At 41.0% G+C, this 19,174-nt stretch overlaps 1 protein-coding gene across 1 annotated transcript in view; it reads right to left on the bottom strand.

Annotated features, from left to right (window-relative positions):
- The window catches only part of UPF2 (UPF2 regulator of nonsense mediated mRNA decay), a 109,478-nt gene extending 102,967 nt beyond the window's left edge, over window positions 1-6,511 (bottom strand). The window contains exons 1-2 of the mRNA XM_019656961.1: window positions 6,415-6,511; window positions 1,252-1,631 (exon numbers count right to left, since the gene is read on the bottom strand). Of these exons, the coding sequence (XP_019512506.1) occupies window positions 1,252-1,613 (362 nt within the window). The 5' untranslated portion in view covers window positions 1,614-1,631; window positions 6,415-6,511. The remainder of the gene's footprint in view (window positions 1-1,251; window positions 1,632-6,414) is intronic.
- Window positions 6,512-19,174: the final 12,663 nt, after the last annotated feature.

Genomic DNA, 19,174 nt, shown 5'->3' with positions numbered 1-19,174 from the left:
AAGAGTGTGTACACGCGTGCACACGCATGCGCACACGTGCATACACGTATGCATTAACTCAATTTTCATCTGTATTAAAAACACTTTAAGATATATATAATAACATATTTATAGAGGAAATAATGTGATGATTTAAAATACTCCAGGGGGGAAAAGTGGGTAATTGTTGATGTTGGGTAGTTGGAAGGACGGTGGGGACATGGGCGGATTGGTTCATTATTCCATTCTGTTTTTTGCATGTTTGAATTTTTCCCAATAAAAAGTTGAGGTTTTTGTTTTTCGTTTTTAAGCTCTTTGTACTGGAAGGGAGAGAAAGCAAAAGTTACAGTGAAATTGAGTATCCTTGTAAGTTAAAAAAGAAAAAAGTAAAATATCAATATAAGCAAGAAACTCTTAAGAACCATGGTTCTGAATATTCCAAAACTGGAATACACTACTATTGCCTTCCAGACTTAAGGATCCAGTTTCTCATTAAAATAGAAGTACTGTATTAAAGGAGAACTTTGGTAAGAAAGTTAGGTGGCTAAGCTGTTGTAGAAATCCATGACAATTCACGTTTGCAAACAGCATTTTAAATTATATGTGTAAAGATCGTATGCTATTCAATAACTCATTTAAGCTATATCCTACCAGTCTTCCTGACTACCTCGTTTTTCACCACTTTATTATATTACTTGCATAGATTTACAAGGTTAAAAATAAATTCAGATAAAGAATGGGAGGAATTATGGACTTGTACTTAAGCACAAAGGTTTTCAAGTCAGCCCAACCTAGGTTCTAATCCCAGCACTCCACTGTTTACTGTGACCTCAGGCACAATAGTTTTATTAATCTGGAAAATGAGGATCATAAAACTTACTTCATTAGGACTTCCTTAAGGATATGTACTGATATATCTCCTAGTGCCTGGCACACAGTAAGGACTCAACAAATAGCAGCCATTAACAACGAAGACTTTTAACTTAACAAGGTGGAATATTATTCCATGAGAAAAAGTTTTTAAAAAACAACCCAGATTATCCTCTACCTCAAAAAATATTTATTAAAGATTACAAATATTTAACTCAAAGAATTAAAGCACCGTAAGCATGCTTCTAATCAGTGAACCTAACACAATATGTCAATTAAGATACTCCCAACTCTTAAGGAATTGTATCCCGAAAATTTTATTTCAAATAATCAGTTTTTCAAAAACAAAACAGTTCCACCTTCCCATTCCTTCACATCGATCATTAAAATAAACGATCTTACTTCAGCTGAGCAGCTTCTTCCTCTTGCTGTCGTTTAGCCTGCTCTTCCTGCTTCTTTCTCTCTTCTTCGTCATGTTTCTTTTTTTCTTCTTCCTCTTTTTTCTTCAATTCCTCCTCTACCTTCACCTTTTCTTCTTCTTTTTTCTTACGTTCTTTGTCTTCTTTTTTTCTCTTTTCTTCTTCCAGTTTCTTCTTTTTATCTTCAGGGACCTTAATAACCTCCTTCTTGGCAGTGAGCTTGATCTCTTCTTTTGGTTTTTCCCTGCTGTTCACTGGCCGTCTTTCACCGCAGTCTTTTTCCTTGTTGTTTAGCAAAGATTCTTTTTCTTCCATACTTGCTGGCTTTTTACGCTCAGCTGGCATTATGTTACCCAGGACAATCTGTAAGAGTAAAAGAATGTCAGTATTGTAGATGCAGTGACTTTTTTTTTAGTGATGTGACACTATTTTTTTTTTAAACAGAACATATTAACACAACTTGACAACTATGAGAAATTAAATAAATGCATGCAAAATGAATACTATTTCTGATACAATAATTCATTGGTCACTTTCCACATTCTATCATTAGTTATGCCTACATCTAAATAATTTTTTATTAAGGAAAAACTCAAACACAAACAAAAGTATACAGTACAATATAAGGAAACTCTATATATTCATCACCCAAATTCAACCACTATCAACGCCACAACAACCTATCATTTAATCATTAATACTTCTGCATGCATCAGAGAACATTCTAAGTCAGTTTTAATCCCAACATTTCACATCAGTTGGGAGAAGCTGGTGACACTATTTCAGACAATATTCAACAGAAGTATTTAAGATAAGAGCATAAATAAGTTCTTGGCTCCTATAAACCAAACTGACCAAAACTGACAACAGTAGACTCTCAACGGAAGTCTCATTCTTCTAACCTTATCAAACTTTCAAACAAAAAACTGTCAACTATCTCAAATTAGACTAGACCTTTAATCTTTTCATTAGTATTAGTCAAAATTAATGTATAAATAAATATGATAATTATAAAATCTGTATATTCTGTTCTGTATCTGCCAATACAGTAGCCCCAGCCCAGGGTTTCTCACTATTAGCACTATTGACATTTTGGGCAAGATAATTCTTTGTGTTTTGGGTTTGGGCTGGGAGGTGGGGTAGGGTGGGTAACACTATTGTATACATTATACCAAGTTTAGCAGTATTCCCTGCCATCTATCCAGTAGATGCCAGTAGTATCTCCCTAGTTTTGACATCCAAAAATTACTCCCGACATTGTCAAATGTCCCCTGGAGACCACATAGCCACCAGTCAACAACCACTGCACTAGCCACATGTGGCAACTTACATGTAAATTAATTAAAATTAAACAGAAGCTGAAATTCAGCTCTTCGGTCACTATCCATATTTCAAGTGCTCATTCCACATGTGGCTAGTGGCTACCAAATCAGACATGCAGATATAAAACATTTTCATCAGGACATAAAATTCTATAGAATAGCACTGGTCTATAATACAGGCTTTATACAGTTAGCTGGAAATAAACTCTGGAACAAAAAATGTATTTCCCAGCAAAATTCAGGATTTTTCATTTCTAAAATTAAATTTCCTACTTAGAACTAAGGTTCTAAAATAATTTCTTTTATGGACAGTGCTTCATGCTTTAACTCCTAAATCATCTGAAAGTTGTATAAGAAAATCGCAGTACTTTCTATTTAAGAAATATAGATTACTTAAACTTCCAATTTTTTTTATTAAAAACTACATACACAGCATTCTCAAATATTTTCAAATATAGGTTTTAAATTATAGCAATAAAAACTAGGTTAACAAAACATATGCAATAACTATTGTATTACTTATTAACACACAAAGCATTTATTTTTGCACGCTAATAAAATGTTATCACAGAACGACAACCTAGGCCAGTAAAGGCACTTTAATGTTTAGAGGCACATGCCAGTCTGTACCTTCTCTGTCACTTCTCCTCTCCCCTTTTCTCTTTTACTCTTACTCTCCCTTGCATGTTCTATGCATTTATCTTGACAGTAATGCCCTGTCTTTAGTTAAGACAGTGTTAACATTTATATTTCCTGGGAAGTGTAGTTATCAATTCTTATACAGTTTCAATTAAATACCCACCTTTAATGTGAAAATATCATGCCCTAAAGCAAGCAAACTTTCAAACAAGAGGATACGAATAGCTACCATTCACTGGTCCATAGTGAATATCTTATATACTTTATCTCATTTAATACTAAAATCTTTATGAGGTAGGTATTATTTTCCCTGTTATAAATGTGTAAACTGAGACTTGGCTCGAGTAACCTGATCAAGGCCTCCACAGCTGGTGACAGAGATGGAATCTGAACCCATACCCTTAACCAAAGTTATTAAGAACCTTGCGAGTACCAAATGGTAAACTGGAAGACTTCTATACAGATACTAAGAAAAATCACAGAATTATGTATCTCAGAGTAGAAAGAATCCCTGATAATGGCTAAGCAGTTTTTACATTATGTTTTTATTGTTGGCAGATTCTAGCTAAAATGTATGGGGACAAGATAATTCCTAAGGTAACAATACAACCTTATTTAGGGATATTTGTCGTTATGTGCAAAAAAATGTTTATATAGAATTTGTATTTTCTGATATGAAGCAACAACAAACATTTCAGCAATACAAGGCACTACAGTTCTCGGACAATTTAAAATATGGCATCAAAATTAACAATTAATGTCTCATTTATGAAGATAAAATTAGACATAAAGTTCTGTTAAAACATTAAGAAATTCACTTGAAATCTGACAAATTCATAAAGGATCATTGTTTATTACCTCAACAAGTCTCCCAAACGTTTGTGACTCTCTAGTCTTCATTTATGGAATAAATTTTAAGTGCCTACTATATCAAACTGTAGTAGGCACTTATGAATTAGATACTGCACTAGAGCATAAAACAGATTCTCAATAAGACCCTTAAGTCTTGGTATTGGTATCTTCTTTGAATCATTTCATCCTTATTATCACAAACATATACCCAAAGTATACTTGGAACTAAATTTCAGTGAACAAAAAATAATGACGAATATCTAAAGGTTCATGTAAAAGTAACAATGCAACATGTGAAAATAATATGGGCTTTGAAGTCAGGCAGACTTAAAGTTTGCATCCCAACTCTGCAACCTGCTAGCTATGGAAACTGGGCCACAACTTTTCCAAGTCTATTCATTGATACAATGGAGATATTGCTACCTCTCTTACAGAGTTCTTAAACTCCTAGCATAGAAGCGAGCATGAGGGAGGCATTCAATAAATGTTTGTTCATTCATACAGAACACTGAGAAGTTCACCGTAAGAGACTTTTAGAGAGAGGACCACTAGATTTTTATCTACTCCAATTCTCAATTGAGGTGCAACAGAAGAGCGACCTTCCAAAATTACACAACTAGTTTAGTGGCTAGGTAAAGACTCACTGTCCAGTGCTCTTTTCCACTACATACTCTGACTCTAAGATTTAAAAAGCCAAATAAAATATAAAAACAACATGATTCGTTTCAGTATGCATTTGTATTACATCAACAAAATAACTGGGCATTAAATTACATTTAATGAAATGCTAAAGTCCTTTTAATTATTTTAATAAATCCATGCTTCAATAAACGCCAAATATTTTATCTAAAGTGTTTCCAAAAGTTTTTCAAGTAAAAACCAGAACTTTAAATAGACTCTATCTCAAATACACATAAAAATTAGTGATCTTTTAACTGAAATATGATTAGCTCTTACAAATTATTTTACTGAGTACAATTCTAGTCAGAGAGTCCTTAAAAGGAAGCCATGCTTTAAAACCATCTTCCTAGCTCCTAAAATAGTGTCCTGGCCCTTGGGCTTTATGTTTTATTTGGTTTTCTAAATATACTCTTAACTTCCAAGAGAAAGTAAAGCTACTTTACTAGTAAAACAGGTACCAACGGAGTGTACTGGAGGGCAGAGTGCAGGGAAAGGGGTGTTTCCCTTTTAAAGATATTTCTTTGCAAAGTACCATATGGACTCTGTATGAAATCACAATCATACTGCTCGGAAAACACACCAGAGTAAGGGAACGCTGTTTACCTTTTAATTCTGTTATTCAAAATGTTCTAAGGACAGAGCCACATAGGGGCATTATTTCCCAGTCTTCGACTTTAAAAAACGTCCATAGTATTATAAAGGACTCCTTCACCACAGTTCAAAGATGGCTTTCTTGATGAGCTGCACAATATAAACACCTTAGTCTGATGCTTCACTACGCCTAAGCCCTAAAACAGAAAAAGAGCTGAAGGTCCTGTCCAGTGTGTACCCCCAAGCCTGTGAGCTGGGTCTGCCTGGCCAACCTGGAGACCAAATATGCTGCGATCATCTCCTTAGTGGAGCAACACGAACAAGAGAGCCCCGAGGAGCCTTGGGATGAAGGCAAAGCGAAGACTCACCAGCCTATGAGACTAAAAAGAAGTAAACCAAATATTCTATGCCCACCATTCCCACAGACGCGCAAACCCCTTCCCCTACACACACATCTCCCACAAACCCCTGCTCTCGCTCCACATTCCTATACTCAACACGCTTCCCCGCCACAAACTCCCCTTCCTGCGGGTATCCACGGTCACCTTCGCCAACCATCCTCGCCCCAACCCTAACTTCTCACCTCACAGTCCCTCGCCACCAAAGACCGAGACTCTCAGGCTGGTCTCCCTACTCCACATCCTCCCACACGCGCACCCTCCCCACTTCCTCGCCCTCGCTTCCCTCCCGGCTCCCGAAAAGCTTTCCCCAACCTCCCCTCGCTCTTCTCCACACCCCCAAACACCTTCACCCCGCCACAGCAGGCTCCCCGCCTCCAGCCCCGAGGCCCAGCGGGGGCATGGGGGGGCAGGCGCCCCTTCCATCGGCCCTCATGCCTGCCCCTGGCCGGAGGCTCCCGCGTTGGTGGGAGCCTCCAAGAAAGGGGTCTGTGGAGGACGACGCTGAACCCGCGGTCCGTCTACTGCCTGCCGCCCCCAGAGCTCTGGGGTGAGGAGTCGTCTCTTAGGTCCCCCAGGGATTAGGAGTCCAGGCCGGTGCCCCTCAGCCTCGCTTCCTCCCGGTCGTTGGAGCGGAGGGGAAGGAGGTCCCCCAGGACTCACCTCGAGCCTGTTGTCAACATTAGCCCCGGGTTTCCCAGCACCAACTCCAGCGCTCGGGCTCTCCCCTCCCCTCCCCCCACCTATCTCGCAGCCGAGGGCCCGCCTTCCTTCAGCTCCCTCCTCCCTCCGCCCTCCGGCCCGCCCGCCCGCCACTCACCAGCGCGGCTGGTCTGCGAGTGGGGGCGGGGCGGAGGGCGGTGGAAAGGAAGAAGCTGTCCGCGCGATTGCCAAATCGAAAACAGTCCGGGTCTCCCACCTCTCGGCATACCGATGCCCTTAGCTTAGTTCCAGGATGGCGGGTCGCGAGCAAAGGCTCAGAGCGGTGCCGCACACTTAGCGGCTGGTTCAAATTGCCCACTCGGTGAGAGGAGGGAATTTTTCAGACAGGCAATTAATAGGGCAGCCACAACAAGCACCTCGAGCCAGGGCCCCAGCTGAGGGGAGGAGTGTTCCGAGGGCCGGAGGCAGGAAGTGGATTGTTCGCCAGGAAAGGGAAAGCGCCTGAATTGAAGATGCGCAGGCGCAGGCACTACGGGGGGGGAGGGGGAAGTGAGAATGGGCGGGGCGGAGCTAACAGGAGGTAAGGAAGGGCGGTGGAACAGAATTACGGAGCGGTATTGAGGACAAGCTTGGCCACGTGATTCTCATGGGAGTTTCCTGTAGCGAATGTAAGGAGAGGTCTAAGAAGGGAAAGTTTGATTGGACTAATTCGAGGGGTGAGGTTGAAGATTTAGGAAATTGGAAACTGGAGAAGTTGAAGAATATGGCTGGTCGGGAAGGTAGGAGTTGGTTAGGAATGGGTCTGGATCTAAGTGTGTCCTGGAAAGACTACAAAAGTCCCGTGGGGGAATTTTCAAGAGCAGTTTTAGGTGTTCAACATAAAAACATTTCACAGTGAAAAAGAATCAAGGCTTTTCCCATGCAGATCTTAGAAAGTACCCTGTAGCAAGCAAAATGTAAAATTACAATGGAATGATTTCCAGTTAATTGAATGAAATAACTCGTTTTTTAAAAATTAGTCCTGTCATTACTTCCGAATGCGAACCGGTCTTTTTTAAAATAGGCATGAGCTTATCCACATAACTGACTCCCTCTTGAATTGCTAAATTTGTGCATCTGGCCTCCAATTTTTATCAAAACAGTGCAAGGATCTGCCAACACGACCAGACTGGATGTTGGTACAGACGGCTTTGGCTGGTCAAGAGCCAAAGAAACAAAGGTGCAAAACTGGTCTTGATTCTTGCTTGACATGCGGCGCCCCACCCGAATTCCAAGCCCACAATGAGCCCCTACCAACCAACCTCAGCTACTTGAGGCAGGTGTAAGTTTCCCTTGTATTCAGCTATTGCAGTCTCTATTTAGTGTTTTACTTCCCGTTTATTTTTAGCACGCAAATTGACCTCCCAAACTGAGTGTTGATGCTTTCTGTATTTAAGGGTTTTGTGGTAGTTTTTTTTTTTTCCAAAACACTACCAACAGTTCAATCATTGAAGGTAGTAAAAGAGAAAGATAAATGCTGCTCTTCTGTACCATTGATAATTATGAGAGAACTGTCTCCAAAACACCATACTGGTGATAGCCACCCATATTTAAAAGTGTTCTGTTTCATTTTTCTCTGAATACCTTAAGAAGATTTACCTATGCTACTGATAAATCCTTCCTATCCTAAATTAAGTAAATCTTTGATTTTTATCAAGTGTCGAAAGGAATACAGGGACCAAAAGAGAGAAGAGCACTTTTATTGAGCATTTGCTGTTTTATGTTTATTTTAATTAATAATCACAATAATCCTGTAAGTATTATGATTCTCATTTTATAGGAACCGAGTCACAGAAAGACTTACATAATTTACTCAAGACACAAAGCTAGTAAGTGTATTATCTAGTGTTATACTCAAGTCTAACTCCAAAACCCAAGCTCTTTCTGCTATATATACCACTGCCTTTATATACACTTTTACATTGACTAAATATGCTGCCAAACTTTTTTTCCAAAGAAAGATGTCAAACTAGCCACCAGAAACCTTCTGATGCGGTGATATCATTGCAATTTGTAACTAGAAGAAACACTGCTCTGAAAAAGACATCACTTTTGTATTCTGATAATAATTCAAACTTCACTGTTTTCTGAAACTACATTAAGCATTGAAATGTTTGTCTAGATATTTCATTATTTGAGAAAATTCTCAAAAATATCCATTCTTTTTTACTGCTTCAATTGACAGAAATACGCCATGTGAAAAAAAGAAAAAACTGCTATATACATTTTGACATGATACTATTTTCTACTTAAAACCTAGTTGTAATGCTGTTTCACAGAAGAAAGCAAAATCCTGGGAAAGAGATTATAATTACAGGGCAGGACAAACCCTGAGTTTAAAGAAAAAAAAACAGGTCTCATGTGAGCTGGACTGCATGGTGCTCTGCTGGGTGTGTGTTGTACCTTGAATAATTCCAGCTGCCTTTTAGAAGCCAGTTAATTTTTTCAAGCAGCTGCCTCTTCATAGTATATCTCTGGTGGAAATTTTTCACCAACTTTACCTCTGTCTTTCTACATCACAGTTTCTAAGTTGTATGTGCTGACATGTATCTACTCAATAAGAAATCTAAGTGTTGAGGGTGCATTTAAACAAATGTAAATATTAAATATATGAAACATAATAGTACGAGTTACCCAAACATATTGAAATTTCTCATAGAATAGTAAGATTGAAAATCAATTTACTAACACTGCCTTCTATTAAAGTGAAGTAATGTAAGGTTACTTTTTTGTTTAGCTTTTAATAAATATGGTTAGTCAAAAAAGCAAATTAGATCATAAAGCTTATAGAGTAGTTAGAACAGTGCATAGCAGATACTAAAAGATCAATAAATGAGATTATAATCTAATAGCTCAGGTAGATAGTAAATGGTTAGAATAAGTGCTACAAAGGAAATAAACAGAAATATAATGGAGAGGAAATGGAGAGAGAGGGGAGGGTGGCTACTGTAGAGTGTGTGACCTTTAATGATACAAAATTTGAGCTAATGCCTGCAGAATTAGAAGGGTCCAGTTATCCAGCTATAGATATCAAATAGGCAGTTGAGACTGAAAGGAGAGTTCTGGCCTAGAGATGACAATTTGAGTGTCATCAACATAGCTAATATTTAAAGCCATAAGAAAGAATGAGACCCCCAAAGGAAATGTAATAGGAGAAGAGGGCCCAGGACTAAGCCCTAGAAACTTCAAAATATTAAGGTTAGGTCTCTAAAAAGTGAGGAAAGGGAAAAACCTGGAGAGTGTAGCGTCATGAAAGCCAAGAAAAGAGGTGCTTTGGGAAAGAAAAGGTGGTTAGCTGTCTCTAATGTTACTGAGAGAACAAATAACATGAAGACAGACGGGCTCATCAGACTGACACCACAAGGATCCATATTGACTGTAGGAGGCAGTTGAGCGAAGTAGTGGGGACAGACGGGTATTTGAGAAATTTTATTGTGCAGAGCAGCAGAAAAATATAACAAGGAGAATGTGAGGTCACGGAGGATTTTGTTTGTTTTTGTATCTTTTTTGTATTTTTTAATGAGAGATCTGGAGAATGTATACTAATGGGAATTATCCAAAAGGGGAGGAGCTATTAATGATGCAGAAGAGAGAAGAAAAGATAACGCAGGAGCAAAATCCTTGTGACAGTGAGAAGACTGGAATCTAAAGGACAAGTAGAAAGAGTGCCTTTGAGAGAAGCATTTCTACAAGATATTAAGAGAAAAGACAAAAAAGATGGATGCACGCACAAACAGACTTGTAGAATTGAAGCGGGGACTATGCAGGACTTCCTCCTTAATCGGTCCTATTTTCTCAGTGAAATTGGAGGCAAGGTCAGCAACTAAGAGGTGAGGAAGAGATTGTGGGAGGTTTACAAAAAGAGGAGAAAATATGAACTACCATGAAGAGTAAAAGCAACGGAAACACATAGTAAGGACTGCCAGGCCATGCTGGAAGGCACTTGAGGTTTGTGGTCATAAATTTGAAGTAAAACCATCTGGCCTACCTACGCCACTTTCTCCAGAAGAGATGGATAGTTAGGTTTAATCAGGGTTGTGGCTTTTCCCCCCATGAAATTATTGACAGAAAAGAGTAAGGGAGTTTGGGGTGTTTGTAAGAAAATGATTATAATGAAGGACCATGGACTCTAAGCTGGGTATGGAGGGAAGTTAAAGGACTTGAGGTGTGGGTGGGGTTAACAGATTGACAGGAGTAGAAGGTGCAAAGAAAAGTGACCAGTGACGAAAGAGCCAAAAACTTCTGTGGGTTAAAGGAGACAGACGAGGACAGTGGTTCTGAAGGTGGTTCTGAAGAGCTGCAGTAGCTGGGGGATAGACAGAATGAATGAGTCCAGAGGAGCCAAGGCTTTTGAAAGAGGATGGAAGAGAAGGGGTTTAGAAGCCTTAATGGGAAGCAGGGAGCATGCATCTCTGCAGTCAGACTCATTGAGTTCAAATTCTAGTTCCAACATTTTCCAGCTGTTTGAACTTGGGCTATTATTTCTTTAACCAGTTTAGATCACAGCTTTTTATCCTTAAAAATGTCACTGATAATACTGTGGTGGTTTTTCATAGGGTTTTTGGAAAGTAAAGGAGGTCATTCAAATAAAAGCACAGAGTTCAGAGTATATGCTCTATGTTAGTTATTACTAAATTATTTTGGAAACAATAAACCATCTAAATGGCTTTGCAGTTTGAATAAATGGTTCTTCAACAGCCCTCTCTTTGCCTTAACACTGGTGTAAAACCAGTGTACCTGAACCCTTTTACTCCAGCATCACGAATCCTGCTACGACAATGAACTTTAAAGTGAAGATTAAAAAGAAAAGTTAAATCACCACTTGCAATTTTATTTGTCAATTAAATATTTTACAATGTTAGTTGTCAGTTATATCTCAAAGCTGAAAAGAAAAAGAGAAAAAAGGAAGCATATTCTCAGCTATTATAACCAATGATGACCAAGGCTTGCAAATATCTCTCATTCTGGTTTCACTTCAGTTTGTCCAGCAGAATAACCATTCTCAATGTTCTTTGGGGGGAGCTAATGCATAAGTGATGAGAAAGCTAACTCTACGTCATACAACTGGTCTTAATTCTTTAATTCCTGACCTATATTGCTAAATCTTTGCAGTGGGACGGCTGTAATGAAATATTCCCCATATACTTCAAAACTGAAGAGTCCAAAACTAAACTTAATATTGGTTTTTAACCCCATCTACTTCTTTTTCTATGTTTATTCTTTTAGTTAATGGTGCTAAAGGGAATCAGGATATGCCACTTTATCGTAAGGATTATTTTGAGCTAAAGGCAATTGAGAATCAACAAGATGGCAGGAAGCGTTATCCATAATTCCCCTTTATCTGCCTAAAAGCATGGCATGAATGTCCCTTTGTGAAGGTGACCACCCCGCACCCCCAACCCTCATATCAGAAAGAGGAGAGTGACTCATATTACTGGAGATGAAGTGTAAACGCCCAGATGGATTTGCATAAACAGGTCTTACTAAAATAACCCTTATCTCCCATTTGTTTCCCCATGTATTTCCTAGTCACTGCCCCATGATTTGTGCTCCTTAAAACCCAAGCCCCCTTTCCTTTGTTAAAACAGTATGTAAGTCCCGAGCCTAACTACTTTTTTGTGTTTCACGTCTTTTCTGTGAATTCCTGTGCCTGTGCACATAAATTGTAATAAAAATTGTATGCCTCTTCTCCTGTTGATGTGTCTTTCGTTCGTTTCACTTGCACATTCCCTCTGAAAGAACCTAAGAGGAAAGAGGAAAAATTTTTCCTCTCCTACACATGCTTCCTTAGAAGACGGAGAAAAACCTGTGTACTGATGCGGGCATGTGTGGGATTAAACTAGAGTGAAGTATTTTAGAGGAAACAATCATAGACTGGAGTTTCATTTTTATTTACCAAGCAATATACCAACTCTTAACAGTCCAAATACAGGATTCCATACCCCTTTTTGTCATTTCCAGTAAAGGTAATTCAAGTTTTTAACACTGAGTGGTTGAATGGATGAATGGAGAGAAATAAACAGACATCTCTCAGCGTGTGCCAGGCATTAGTTCACCTGACAATGGTTCTATTTGGTAGATAGTATTTTTCTTGTTTTTCTAGAGGGAGAAACTAGGGCTTAGCATAGTTAAATAATGTGCCCAGAATGACGCAGCTGCTAAATAAAATCTCCAGTCAGGACTGCCTGATTCCAAAGTTCACACTTTTACGTAATATTTCCTCCCATTCTAAAATGTTTTTCCTACCTTATATAACTGAATACCACACACCTGATAATACAGATGTCCTCTTTTACACAATTAGAATGTAGAATAAGGAAAGACATGTTTTTGTAATCTAGTTCTAACAAGATAGACCAATATGTATAATAAAACAAAATTGTCTGCCTGGGTCAGACCAGGGTGTGGCTCACTCTGCCCATGATAGCACAAAGCAAAGAGGACGGGCTGGGAATTAAAGACCTCCTGTCCCTCCTTAGCGTCTGGCTACTGCACATAAAATGCAGTAAAACGAGGGCAAGTCATTTGTAACCTGTCTGTGACTCAGATGCATCATTTTAAAAAGTAGATTACACTTTATGATTCCCAAATTCATTATTTTAATTTAATTTTGGCAACACACCTTATTGCTTCCAGGTGTTTAAGAATCCAAGTGAAAAATGGTTTGTTTCATAACCCAGGACGATAGTGGCACATCGAGAAATATAGCTGGAGGGAAAAAAGTTATTACCCAGAGAGTCTTCTGGCATCACTTCACTTCTTGTATCAGTTGCTAAGAGTAAGATAAAGGAATGGATGTCATTTCTAGCTTATTTTTCTTCCAGAATGTCTTGCGCAGACATAATAATATATACATTATATTAATATTTCCCTAAGTTTTCCCTATGGAAGCTATAGAAATTGCCATTCCATTGTGTTTTAAACCCCCTTTCTTCCAATATAATGAAAGCCTCATCTAAAGAGGGATGCCACTTTGTACTAATCTCACACCCAGTGTTCAATATCAATTTAATAATAATAAGCTAATAACAATTTATCATTTGGGGGGCAAAGTGTCATAGCAGCCAGTGGAAAAGTTACATAACAAAGTACATGACTGATAGGCTAAAAGGATGAATGCTGTTCACCCTTCACTAAAACAGTTCTAAAAATGATCACGTGGGTATGCTAGGTGGCCTTTAAGATGATGGCCCTCAAAGATCCCTTCCTCCTGGTATTCATGTCTTTGTGTAATCCTCCTCAAATGCATGCTGGATTAGTGACTAAATTCGGGTGAATATATGCAGCAGGAGTGATTGAGGTGTTAGTACCAATATTCAATTACAGAATGTTGTGGATTTCTTTGGGCCGGGGTCTCTGCGGCACCCCTCCCCCACACACACACACTTAGGGCAGCCAGCTGCCATGTTGTGAGCTACCCTTTGGAGAGGTACACACAGCACAGAACAGAGGGATGCTTCTGGCCAGTAGCCAATGAGGAACTCAATCCCGCCTAACCCTGTGAACAGAGGGAAAGTTGATTCTCCCCTCATTTGAGCAGTCAGATGATCACAATCTCAATGACAGCCTGACTGCAACCTTCTGAGAGGCCTCAAGCCAGAGGCACTGAGCTAAACTGTGTCTGGATTACTGACCTACAAAATCTATGAGATAACACGTTTGTTGTTTCAAGCCACTACATTGTGGAGTAATTTCTTACAATAGATAACTAATGTGATTATTATTTTAATGTTACATGTTGTATACATATATATGTCTTAATGATATATTTCACAATGATATATATATTTTTTTTTTACAATGATATATTTCACAATGTGTGTGTGTGTGTGTGTGTGTGTGTGTGTGTGTGTGTGTGTGTGGTGGGGGATGTAGAAATCATAAAACAAAGATAAAACCTTTAGATTAGCCAGAGGAAGGTAAAGAAATTAAGAAGTAGTCATTTTTTAAGGTATTTCTATTAAATGGGGAAGAAATGAGATTAAGTAACAGCAATAGGGAAAAGAGGTTATTTTTCAGCTGAAAGGATTCATTTGAATAAATGTCACCTTTTTTCCCCTCGCACCCCCCTGGGTCTGAATGATGGGTCATTTATACTCTACTATTCTGAACATCTCTAATACAAGTGTGGGTCCCACCTGCTGCGGGCTCCTGGGCTCCTGGGGCTGCAGACGGACATGGGAGGGAGGGGGTTCTGTGGCATCAGGGAACTCAGCTGCCCCCTCTGCATCCTCTTCCTCACCCCCGCCTCCGGGCATCGGGCCTTCTGATGAGGTACCTGGGCAGGGGAGCAAGACAGCCCCAAGGAGCCTGAACACCAGACAGGGGGTAGGGGCTGCCCCTCTCAGCTTCATTCGTTAGACCTAGAGAACGCCGCAGGGCATTTTAGTACTCTCCTCTACTACTGTCTTGTTTGGTTCCATTTATTTCTTAGCTGCCATCTGTGTCTGCCCTGAGAGGGCAGGCAGGTCCAAATCTCAGAGGCCTGGGAGTGGGCAGACAGCGCAGCCGGCTGAGGTGGTGGGGTGGGGTGGGGGGTGAGGGGGCGAGGCCCGGGTGCCTAAGGGCCAGCTCCAAGGCGGTAGAGGACCGGGAGGGCGGGGCTGACTGAGTGCAGAGTCCTGCCCCCCCCCCACCTGCAGGTCCACCGGGGCGCTCTCTTCTCACCTGACTCCTGGGAGATGCTAGGAACAGGGCCTGGATTCCTGCACACCAAGACTTCCATTGTGTGTTCAGTGTGTCTAGATCTAGCTTTTTAAGAAAAAACAGAAATCTGGACTTTAATATGTAACCTTCCACATTTTAATATTAGCATCCTCTTTTTTTTTTTTTTTGCTGAGCCATCCTGCCGCCTGTTGGCAGTTCAGCTGGGGCCGGGAATCGAACTGGCGACACTGTTGCTCAGAGCTCACACTCTTGAGCAAGACTCTTAACCAAGTGAGCCACTTGGCCGGCCCCATCATCCCATTTTTAAAAATTTAGAAATTGTGACGGCCAACAAAGCACACATCAGCAGTTTGGTTGGGACCTGTGGGCCACCAACTTCCAAAATGATGATATTGTAACATATCATGGGTTCATAGTGATACATTAAGAAGTGACGATGTCAGTACACCATATCCCACATATGTGGATCGTGAGTTCAGAAGAGAGATCTATGCTGGTGATTTGCACTTGGTGTCATTCTTATGCTATTGTCCAATAAAGTCATGAGTATGAATGAGATTGCAAAGGGAAAGGGTATGGAACTGTGGAAAAGCATGGTACATTGAAGTTTCTGGTTGGAAAATGGGCAGATAGGAATTTTAAGAAATGAGCCAAGATCGGTGATCTTTAAAGAACTTTAAAGCTATGTTAAAACATTTAGACTTTATTCAAGAAGAACAGAGAACCATGCAAAGGTGTCAGGCAATAGCAATGTGAATCAGATATTAATTTTAAGAAATAACTCTGACTCAATGTGGAAGAAGTATGGCTAGGCAAGGAAACACCCAAGGCAAAAATACCATTTAGGAAGCTACTGTTTTACTCCTGGAAACAGGTATTGATGGCCTCAACTGGGCGATAATGATGGAGAGAGGACAGATTTGAGAACTATTTTGGATGTATTTAGGGTCCAAAGATGGGTTCTGTATCATCTTTATTCCCAATCACTGCTTACATTTTTGCAAATTTTCCTGATCCAAATTTTCTGATTTGAATCCATGCATTAGGGATATGCCACACCTTCTTCTTCTCAGCATCTTACGGTAACTTCCTAACTTCCTTCTTCATTCACTGAAGGCTTTAACACATGACTAAGAGTTTTCCTCTACTTCCATTCCTGCCAGTTCCAAGGTGATGTCAATGTCCCTAAGGCAATTCATTGAAAAACCTGGCCTCTCAGTTCCTTGACTTTCTCACCTCGGATGACATTCTCCCCCACTCAACTTCAGCCAACCAACTTCCTCCTCATTATTAAAATTTGCATCATCTCTGCAATTGTCACTTCAAACATCCCATTTTCTGACTAGGACTGTCTGTTCTTCTAGCTGAGAATCTCAAGCACCCCCAGTTTACCTATTCTTCAACTGCTTTGGAACTGCCACGCTGTTATCCCTCCCCTTTTTTCATTAGTCCATTCTTATGTTTGCTAGCCTGTTTTATTTCCCACTGTAGAGTCCATGTGTTATTATTTCAGTCACTCTGTAACTAATATCTTAAATGTTTTTGCCTCTCGGCTTTCCCATCACATCTGCCTGGAAAAACTCCAGCCCTGGATGAATCTAATCACCATCCTTCCGACCGTCTCTGTACCAAGGCAACTGAGCACTAGTGGAGAAAATCACAAAATAACAGGAATTAGTATCTCTCTATTCATGGTCACCAACTTCAACTGGGTGACCTCAAAACTTTAAGACAATCTTCTACATTTTACTACTCTACTCAATAACAGTTTCATACTGTCCCACTGTACTCAACTCTGACCCACCTCCCCATTCCCCAGTACCTTCTCAGATGATTCTTTGGGGGAAATTATCTGGCCTCATACTTCACATAACAGAAACTTCCTCGGGCCGGCCGTGTGGCACGTTGGTTAAGAGTTGGCTTGGGAGTGCCGGCTCTGAGCAGCGATCCCACATGAGGTCCAGTGACGATGCGCCCTCTACAGCTAAGAGGGTGAACAACAGCTTGACCTGGAGCTGGGCTGCCCTGAGCTCCTGGCAGCGTTGTAGGCTGCAGCGGGGCTGCAGTGGGCTGCCATAGCTACCATGAGTGGCCGGCGTGAGCAGGCCGCAGCTTACATGAGCTGCCCTAAGCCGCTGTGAGTGGCCATCCAGTGGCTGTCCACCAACTGCCTCACGCAGGAAGAGCGCAATGATAATACCAACATGGGCCAGTGAAGCGACGCCCTCCACAACTAGGCTGAAGAACCAAAGGACAGCAACTTGTCTGATCCCCTTCCCCAATTCCCCAATGCTGTTCCCCTCCCCCAATTTCCCAATAAAATCTTAAAAACAAAAACAAAAACATGCCCTCAGAATCCCACGACTGAATCTATAACTGACTGCTTTTTCTCCTATCTCTCCTTTTTCTATCTAAATCAATGGTGGACATGTCTTTTCTTTCTAGCATTTGTCTGTGCTTGGGTCCCACCCCCTCTCACCTCTATGTGGACCTCAGTCCATTGGATTATCCCTCTGTCTTTTTCTTTTCTTTTCTTTTCTTTTAAGATTTTTTGGGGCAATTGGGGAAGGGGAACAGTGTTGGGCAATTGGGGAAGGGGAACAGCCAAGTTGTTGTCCTTCAGTCTTAGTTGTGGAGGGCGCAGCTAGCTCAGCTCCAAGTCCAGTCGCCGTCCGGCCACCTGTTGGTGGCTCATGGCCTCTAAGCTCAAGGTGCTATGTTCAATCTTAGTTGTGGGTGGGCGTAGCCACCATCCCATGTGGGAGTCAAACTGGAAACCTTGTTGCTAAGAACACATGCTCTAACCATTGGGCCATCCTGCCGCCGGTTGGCAGGTTAGGGCAGCTTATCGCAGATGCAGCTCACTGGCCCATTTGGGAATCGAACTGGCCCTGTTGCTCAGAGCTTGTGCTCTTAACCAACTGAGCCACTTGGCAGGCCCCCTGTCCTGTATTTTTTATTTAATATTTTGTAACATCTTTCAAACATGTTCTGAACTCTCTCTTGCTAAAATTGTGAAGGAAACAATCTTAATCACCATGATAAACTTCATCCCTGAAGATTTTGTTCCAGTGTCCCTTCCACTTGGAGGTCCCCCTGACACACCTGCTTGTGCTGCGTGCGTTTCCTCTGTGCTTGCAGGGCACCTGCCTCTGACTACATCATAGCATCTCTCATATTGTGTGTTGAGTTTAGTCTGCAACTGAATTGGGAACCGATTAAAGGAATACACTGTATCTTATTAATCTTTGTAACCTAGTGGAGTTCATTGTGGGCATAGCAGTTGAATGAGTGAGGCTCATATCTTGGGCTCATATATGTAATGTTCTTAGGAGTTTGGCCTAAGCTGCACAGCTAACTAGAATGATGGATGACAGACTAGGGAAGGATTCAGATTTCTTTCTTCCCCACCATAGTGGCAACGTTAAAGGTGAGCTCTAAAGGTGAGTCAGAATAAAATAATTTGGGAAACTATCAGAGATAGACTAATAGAGAATCTCAAATATCTTTACACTGCTGAAATCTTCCATGCCCAATTTCTTTTCAATCCTATTCTACACCTTTCTTATAGGCTACTCCTCCCCTATTTTGTACTTTCTCGCACAATGTTTCTTGAAGGAAAAAAGGTGGAGGTGGTGATGGGGGGAGAATATTAATTTTCTGGCTCCTTCATATGACCTTTTCTACTTGCGTCCCTAGGTCTCAGTCCCAGCCACTTTTTATGCACCCAGTCGCTGAACTGTCCTTTCTGTATGACAACCTATATCGTGTCTGTGTGGTTATGTTCTGTGGCTTCCAGCAGAGGGGTGGTGGGTGAATACTCCTGGCGGGAGACTGCAGGATATACAGAGATATCAAGGTTTGTTCCTGAAAGCTGGTGACGTTCTGCTCAACACTTCTCACTTTCCCCCAAATCCAAGGCCATCCCCAGCCTCTAGGACAGTGCGAGTCCCGCCGGATCCTGGGGTGTGGCTTCGCCTGGTGGCCCTCTGCTTTGGATTGGCTCCGAGGGGCCGAGCCCCGGCCAATCAGGTACGGGGGCGTTGTCCAGGGG

The sequence above is a fragment of the Hipposideros armiger genome, unplaced genomic scaffold (assembly GCF_001890085.2).
Source record: "Hipposideros armiger isolate ML-2016 unplaced genomic scaffold, ASM189008v1 scaffold_271, whole genome shotgun sequence".
NCBI lineage: Eukaryota > Metazoa > Chordata > Mammalia > Chiroptera > Hipposideridae > Hipposideros > Hipposideros armiger.
The sequence above is the reverse complement of the archived record's forward strand: the minus strand, read 5'-3'. Positions and strand labels throughout refer to the sequence as shown.